The sequence below is a fragment of the Aythya ferina genome (genome assembly GCF_964211825.1).
Source record: "Aythya ferina genome assembly, chromosome: 12".
NCBI classification, from domain to species: Eukaryota; Metazoa; Chordata; class Aves; order Anseriformes; family Anatidae; genus Aythya; species Aythya ferina.
Window position 1 is genome coordinate 11358015 of NC_140308.1, and position 7516 is coordinate 11365530.

The 7516-nt window shown below is 52.9% G+C and overlaps 1 protein-coding gene across 1 annotated transcript; it reads left to right on the forward strand.

The window, feature by feature from the left end:
* The first annotated feature begins 514 nt into the window (after positions 1-514).
* On the forward strand, positions 515-5380 carry CFAP263 (cilia and flagella associated protein 263). Its single transcript, XM_084533908.1, has 7 exons — positions 515-675; positions 1722-1877; positions 2365-2445; positions 2597-2752; positions 3352-3459; positions 3981-4136; positions 5224-5380. The coding sequence occupies exons 1-7, from the start codon at positions 538-540 to the stop codon at positions 5311-5313; spliced, it is 885 nt and encodes a 294-aa protein (XP_084390034.1). The 5' UTR covers positions 515-537; the 3' UTR covers positions 5314-5380.
* The last annotated feature ends 2136 nt before the right edge of the window (positions 5381-7516 follow it).

The following is a 7516-nucleotide window of genomic DNA, read 5'->3' on the forward strand; positions in this document are numbered from 1 at the left end:
TGGCCAGAAGGGCCCTTGCCCTGTGCAGAGCAGTGCTGGCATCCCGGTATCTCTGCAGAACTGGTGATCACACCCAAGCAGTGTTGTTCTCCAAAGACTGAGCTTTGGCCCGCCCATGTTGTAAGACCCTCCACTACTCGGGAAGAGGCAGAAGACCCCATCTGTCCTACACAACAAGGTCTAGATAACGTCCATGTCCACCAACATCTCAATACGTGCCCAGATGAAGGCATCACGTTGCCTTTAACCTCCAGCCCTGCACTTGCCCGTTGAAATGAATTGAAAGTGCTTGTGTAGGAAGGTTTTGTGGGTGGATGAGAGGACAGATGAGGCCAGCTAGGTGTGGCCCCAAGTTACCTCTGTTCTGGATACACCTCTGTGTCCTTACTGTAAGCTGGAATCCCTCTAAGCTGACTGTTGAGATTATTTGCTCTTTGAACACATGAAAATGCAGCAGCAGTTGGCCAGTGCTGGCTACCTGATGGCATCTGTGCTCTTCCTTGATTGTTGCAGACTCATGGCAGGTCCAAATCCAAGATGCGCCGCTCAACAGGGTATTTCGCAGGCCTGACAGTGGAGCAGAAATGTGAGCTGGCTGAGAGGGAGCTGGTGGACATGAAGGGGGAAATTCAGAGGATGGAGGAGGACACAGAGAAGACCTTGCAGGACATCGAGGTATAGCTCTCCTGAAACCTTAGAACCACCGATATGTCCTGCCGTCCTGTAACTTTTCCCACCTCTTTCAATTGCTGTTAGTGGTCCCGGGCTGAGAGTGGGAGCCAGAGCTGCCCCCTAATTGCAGATTCTTGCAGGCAAGTGAACTAACAGAGATCAGATGCACCTGTCTCTGAAGCTGTGTATTATGGCAAGAACTAACAGTAACACAAGACAGCAGAAGATTTTTAGGTAGAGGCGCTTGTCTGCTATGTGAGATGAAGAAATAGATGCTTGAAAGAAAAAGCTCCCTTTTGTCAGCTTTTTGAATGTGTGTCCCTTGTGCCAGACACATTTTTCAATATAGAAATTCCCCAGCTTTTTCTTGAAAGCAAAAGCTCCTTTCTGTCAGTTTCTTGGATGTATGTCCTTCATGCCAAGCATTTTTCAATATAGAAACTCTCAAGAGCTTCCTGCTTTGACTGGGCTCAGCGCAGACCTCTCCAGTGTCTGCCTTTCCAGTCTCTCTAGGACTTCTCCTGCATATGCTCCAAATCTACCAGGCTGCATTCCTGCTGCAGGCTCCTTGCTGCTGCATCACGATCAGCCCTGTGCTGTCTGCCAAGACCTCCTCCTAGTCAGGGTGCTCAGGAGCTCTCAGGGGAGGAGAAACCTTTCCCTTTAGTTCATGCAGCTGGGACAGGGGCAGCAGGCAGCCCGTGTCCCTCTGGTGTGGCCACAGGTCACACATTGTAAAAAGACAATCCTAGTACTGGCTTAGTAAGGCTGGTGATGCTTCTAAGTCAGGATGGATTGACAGACGCTGGAAGTCAGGCATGGGAGAGATTTATTCTGACGTTCGTTTTTGAATGAGTGAAGCAGCAGTGCTCTGTAAGACTGTGCCATGTGCCCTGTGCTGCACGGGGTGAACCTCAGTGCACCCACAGGAGAAATGCTCCTAACTCCATCAGAGTACGTCTGGTCATCTCCAGTGTCCCCTATTCCCTAAGCTGCTTGAATTAGGGAAGTTGGCACCTCTTGACTTTTACGTGACTTCATTTCTACAGGCGGTCATACAAGAAACAGATATTTGGTGGACTGATGTTAAGAAAGCAATCAGTGAGTTTGAGAAAGACATCGTCAGCACCATCTCCAACAAGAAAGGGAGCATCATAGCTTCCGAGAAGCTGCTGAGGTACCTAGAGGAGAAGAACCACCAAAGGGTCAGTGCAGCAGGGCAAAAGTTGAGCCTGGTCTGTCACCTGAAATGTATGGTAAAAAATTTTAGCTTAAAACCTATTTTCCATGCTCCCATAGGGTCTGCCTCACATTTTCAAACTATCTTAGCAACTACCCCAGCTGCTCATCAGCTCGGTGAGCACAGCTATGAGTCCAGGTGACACGAGGCCCAGCCCTCCAGCTCAGCAGAGCCCAGGGAAGTGCAGAGCCAACGTCCCACGTGTGGGGCAGGAGGATGCTGAACAGGGCTTCTCATGGGAGGGGAAGTGCTTGTTTTTTAGGGGCAGTAAAGGTGAGATGAATCATAGAACCATTAAGGTTGGAAAAGACCTTCAAGGTCATCTGGTCCAACCATCACCGTACTACCAATGTCACCCAATGAAGGGAAAACACACAGGAAAGCACGAGGTCCTGGTGCTCTTCCTCCTCCCAGACTCTGCTGTCCTGCTATGACCTGCTTTCTTTCTGTAGGATCTGATGAAAGAGAAGTTGCGCCTAGAAAACAGCTTTCTCAAGGGTTACAAGAAGAAGCTGCAGCAGCAGCTCAGGCAGGTACATGCAGCAGCCTAGGGGAAGCGGGAGTGAGATGGCCTGTGAAGAACACAGCTGTCTTGAGGACAGCTTTTCCCACCAAACAAAGCCCTCTTTACCTGGGGCTGAGCTCTGGTCGGTATCTGTAGCTCCGCTCCTCTGGGGTTTGCAGAAGGAGCAGATGGGAGACACGCTCCGTGGGGTCCACTCACAGCAGCTGCAGGTTACAAAGGAGCAGTACGAAGAGAAGATCGAGATGAAGAACAAGGAGCTGCAGCAGCTAAAACTGACTTTGGGGAAGACTGTCCAGATCCTCAACTTCCGTAAAGTGAGTGAAGCTCCCGGTGCCTCTGCTTTCCCCTTCTGCTCTTCCCGAGGGTCACACGTGAGCTGATTATACAACATGTGGCATTTGAAAAGATGTCACGAGCTGCAGCCCCTGATCTTATCAGTGAAAACTGCTTTGCAGCTGGGGTGGATCTGTGTCTCTCGGGTGAGCCCTTCTGCCTGGGGCCATCCTAAACCCAGGCTGCAGTGCCACAGTGTAATACGGGCCGTGACGGCCAGGTACCTCGAAGCAGTAGCTGTGGCCACTGAGTGGGAGCCCCATGCCCAAGTCATGCCCCATGGAGCAGCTTTCTCCCCATGCCCCAGCAGGCACAGGCTCCTGCCCTTCCTGGCAAGCACCTCTGTTTTGCTGCTGACAACCGGAGATTTGGGGCTGTCAACACAGGGCTGTGGCCCAGAGCTGCCATCACGGCTGGCTAATGCAGTGCCAGTGCTTGGCAGGCAGCACAGGGCCTTGGTGGGAGCACCACTAGCGGAGGCAAAGCCCAAGGAGAGGGCCCACATAAGGTAGAGATGTCTTTGCATGCAGCAGAGAGCTGCTGTTGCATCTGCTAACAGTGTCCTTCTCTCTTGTTCCAGAAAAAGCTTCAGAACACCATGGAAACATCGACATCTCTAATGAAAGACATCTCCCAGAGGATGGAGCTGCTGGAGAAGATTGAAAGAGAAACTGTGCTGGTGGAGGAGGTAAGAGAGTGATTTGGGAATCCCTGAGACTTAACTTGAGAGGACTCTCTGGACGTATTTGTTATGGTACATTAGACACTGATGCCCCTTTGGGGTCCAGCAATAACCTGGATATGCGCATGCCATGGTGGGGCTGAGAATAAGTCCTGGAGCTCCTGCCAATGCCATTAATACTGGTCAGCTTTGCCCTTTGTGGCTTTTGCCTCCCCAGGGACCAGCCACTGCCTTCTTGAAGTTCTCCTTGATCTTTTCATCAGCAGTGTCCTCTCCAGTGAGAGGTGGCACTGCTGTTACCCAGCTGGGCCAGCACAGCTTTGGGCAGCAGGCTCAAGGTGCTCTCAAGCAGCCCATCTGTGGGATGGAGGCTGGGGTGGATGCACCACACGGTGCCCTCAAACGTGCAACTGCTCTTGGGCCTTCAGTTTATCCTGCCTGCCTGCTTCCCCGGACGGCTGGCCACCAGCTGGCAGGGGGACATTTTCCTGGGATGTCCCTGCCCTCTGTCCCTTTCCCTCCTGCAGCAACGAGCCAAAGCGAAGAGTCTGGACCGGCGGCTGCAGAAACAGCTGTCGGACTACAGCACCCCTCCCGTGATGAGCTATGTGCAGACAGCAATGGCTGTCACTGACCTGGAAAAGAGCATCAAGGCTTGGCAGAGGAGGGCAGAGATTGCTGAGGTGAGGACAGTGAGGCAGAACCGGGTGCACGTGGAACCTGAAGGGTGTGTAAGGAGAAGGGGACGTGTGGTGGCCCAGTATGTCTGTCCCTGCACAGGCCTTCCCCAACACCCAGACAGCTGGTGGCTCTCCAGTGCTTGTGGTCCTCTTTGATGATCTCAAACATCCATTCCTCATCTGTATCTTGACTCTTCCCTGGTAAGGAAAGGCTGTTCCTGGCCAAGAGCCAAGCATGAGTTCATGGCAAAGCTGTGAGAGCAGTATCTTTGTCTCTGCCCCTGGCCCAAGTCCTGCAGCCTGGGAGGAGGTGAGGAGATAAGACAGGAGCACTGCCAAAGCCCAGAGATAGCAGGACACATCCCTGTCCCTATCCTGTCTGATGTCTGTGCGCACAGCGGGCGAGGAGAGATGCTGCTGGGGCAAAGCCAGCCCCTGGGACAGGTCCTGCGGTGCCTGCTCACCCCTGAGCAGGGGCTGGGAGTGGGGTGGCGCTGGGCTGTGTCTGCCCAGCACTTCGTTCCCCAGTACCCTGGGCTGGGACTGGCTGTGTTTCTGTGGTCCAGCCTTCCTCAGAGGTCAGAACGGTTTGGGCTTGAGCCTCCAGAGCCAGCACGGCAGGCGGAGAAGCGTGGATCTGACCGCAGCTGCTGCTTGGACGCACTCCATGGGCAGTGCCCGGAGCCTTGCCAGCCGTGGAGCTAGAGAGATGTCAGGGTTCAAGGGACAAGAGAGGGATGCTGGAGTTGTCCCTGAGATAAGAGGAGCGACACCAAGGATCTTGTTTTTCCTGCCAGCCTTTCTGTGGCAGGACAGGTCAAACAGCCCTGCTGCTGTGCAGAGGGCTGTAGGTCTCCACGCAGTGCTTTTGTGTGATGTCTCCAGGCTTCCTGTAGCATTCAGAGGAAAACCAAAGCTGTTTTAGACATGCAGGAGCTCTTCTTGGTGTGCTGCAGCGAGCACTGAGCTCAGGTGGGAGTGGGGCAAGAGAACGGGCATGCAGTACCGCAGCTTGGAGCCTGGCAGCTTCCTCCACAACATACCACTGCTGTCTGATCATCCTGAGGCCTTCTCCTTTCTTCTTTTGCAGATGACCTTGCAGGGCTACCGCAGAGCATGGAACCAGGTCAAGATGTCTGGTAACCAGCAGCTAGCAGAGGGAGCCGCCCCATTCTTCTGAGTGGATTACCCCAGCTTCCCAGTAATGATAATTTTGGCATTGCTGTTAATAAAGCCTTTCACTTGTCTTTTAAGGTCAGATAATTTCCATGAGTAAATTCCAATTTCGGGGCCACAGGCAGATAAGATTTGTGATGTAATTCTTAGCTCCTCTCATCTCCCCTCCACTTAACTTCCTGGTCAATAAGATATTAGTCCCAAGGGATCTACAGGAGTGGTCAGATTGAAACCCAAGGAAGAAAAATGATGATGGGCATTGTCGTGGGTTAGTGGATGACATTGGTGGTGGGGTGATGGTTGGACCAGGTGATCTTGAAGGACTCTTCCAACCTTCTTGGGTCTATGACTCCATGAAACAACTCCAATTCTTGCCTTGACCATTCTATGATAAAAGAAGCCTGGGAAGGAGGGGCCAGCAAGCAGCAGACAAAGGCACTGAGGCACCTGGAGGGCTGATGCTCTCCCAGCAGGTCATCCCTGGGACACTTCCCTCCCTGGTAAGGCCCAGACCATCATGTTGGGTGTTTTCTGCAATACTGGGGATGAGCATGGCCAAAGGAAAGGGAAATGGTGCTGGGAGAAGGCTACACACCATGGCTGGAGGGAAACCCTGGTTCGAGAGCTCATTTAAACCTGCATGCAGACCATGTCTGTGTTAGCTGACCTGATTCCTTCTAAGCATTTGAACATGTTTCATGTAAACAGAATTAGCAAGGACAGGGTGCATGTCATGGTACATTTAGGACAGGGGCAACCCAGGGAAACCATAGATGTTTTTTTCATGCTTGTCCTCTCCCTGGATATAGCCAGCCCTGCACATAAGAAACTCAGTGCCCTGTCTGTCTGATCCTGTAATAACTCTGTAAGTGCTTATCAGTCCCACTGAGAAGGGCCTTTCACATGCATTATCCCTGCCTCTTGTGATGCTGTGTTTGAAATGCCTTGGGAATCAGCTGGGAGGCAGCTGATGATCTCCAGGCCTCTCTGTTGTTGATCTGTGCTAAAAGGGGCCACTTGCCCTGCAAGAGCCAGGAAAAAATAGCTGTGAGACACCAGTTGCACCCTGCCCTCCCCATGGGGAGACTGCTCCGAGGCTGGGCCCGGCCACTGGCCAGGCTGTGCCACCACAGATGCAATGTGCTGCGAGCTGATGCAGCCTCCAAAGTCATGGGGTTAAGCCCTGTGGTTAACGAAGCTGGCCCAACTCTGCTTGGAGACAAACCCAAAGCTCTGCCCACAGCAGGTGAACACGGTGCTGATGTGGGCTTGTGCAAAGTCTGCCTTGGGCAGGAGGGGATCCAGCTACACCAGTGATCTTTTTGGCTGCACGTCCCCTTGTGTTCCAGCATTTTTGGTATCTGCTGGATCATTGCCACTGCCAAGGAAAATGTATGAAGTAAAAGCATCTGATAAAAATCAACTGACTGCAGTAAAACACCAACCCAGCTAAACCTGTCTGTATAGCTCAGCCTGAGCAGCCTCTGAGACGTGTACCTGCAGTTTCCCAGACTCACAGAAGGGCTGAGGTTGGAAGGGACCTCTGGAGATCATCCAGTCCAACCCCCTGCCAACCAGGGTCACCTAGAGCACGTTGCACAGGATGGCATCCAAGTGGGTTTTGTGTATCTCTGGAGGAGACTCCACAACCTCTCTGGGCAGCCTGTGCCAGTGCTTTGTTCCCCTCATAGTAATGTTTTTTTTTGTATTCATCTGGAACTTCCTTTTTTTTGTGCCTGTTGCCTCTCGTTCTCTCACTGGGCACCACTGGAAGGAGTCTGGCCCCATCCTCTTGACACCCTCCCTTCAGATATTTACACACATTGATAAGTTCCCCTCTCTGTCTTCTCTTCTCTTAAACAGGCCCAGCTCTCTCAGCCTTGAGGGTATGAGAGATGCTCCCATCCCCTCAGCATCTCAGTCGCCCTCCGCTGGACTCGCTCCAGTAGCTCCATGTCCCTCTGGCACGGGGGAGCCCAGAACTGGGCACAGAGCTCCAGGTGCGGCCTCACCAGGGCTGAGCAGAGGGGCAGGGTCACCTCCCTCGTCCTGCTGGCAGCACTCTTCCTATGCACCCCAGGACACCATGGGCCTTCCTGGCCACAAGGGCACACTGCTGGCTCACGGCTAACCTGCTGTCCACCAGGACACCACCAGGAGACGGTGTTGAAAGCCTTGCTGAAGTCACGGTAGAGCACATCCACTGC

Bases quoted from the DNA above. Each gene is read 5' to 3' on its own strand.
- CFAP263 (XM_084533908.1), top strand. From the start codon at position 538: ATGCGCCGCTCAACAGGGTATTTCGCAGGCCTGACAGTGGAGCAGAAA. The intron at 2,753-3,351 runs GTGAGTGAAGCT...CTCTTGTTCCAG, and splicing joins AGATCCTCAACTTCCGTAAA to AAAAAGCTTCAGAACACCAT. The intron at 4,137-5,223 runs GTGAGGACAGTG...CTTCTTTTGCAG, and splicing joins GGAGGGCAGAGATTGCTGAG to ATGACCTTGCAGGGCTACCG.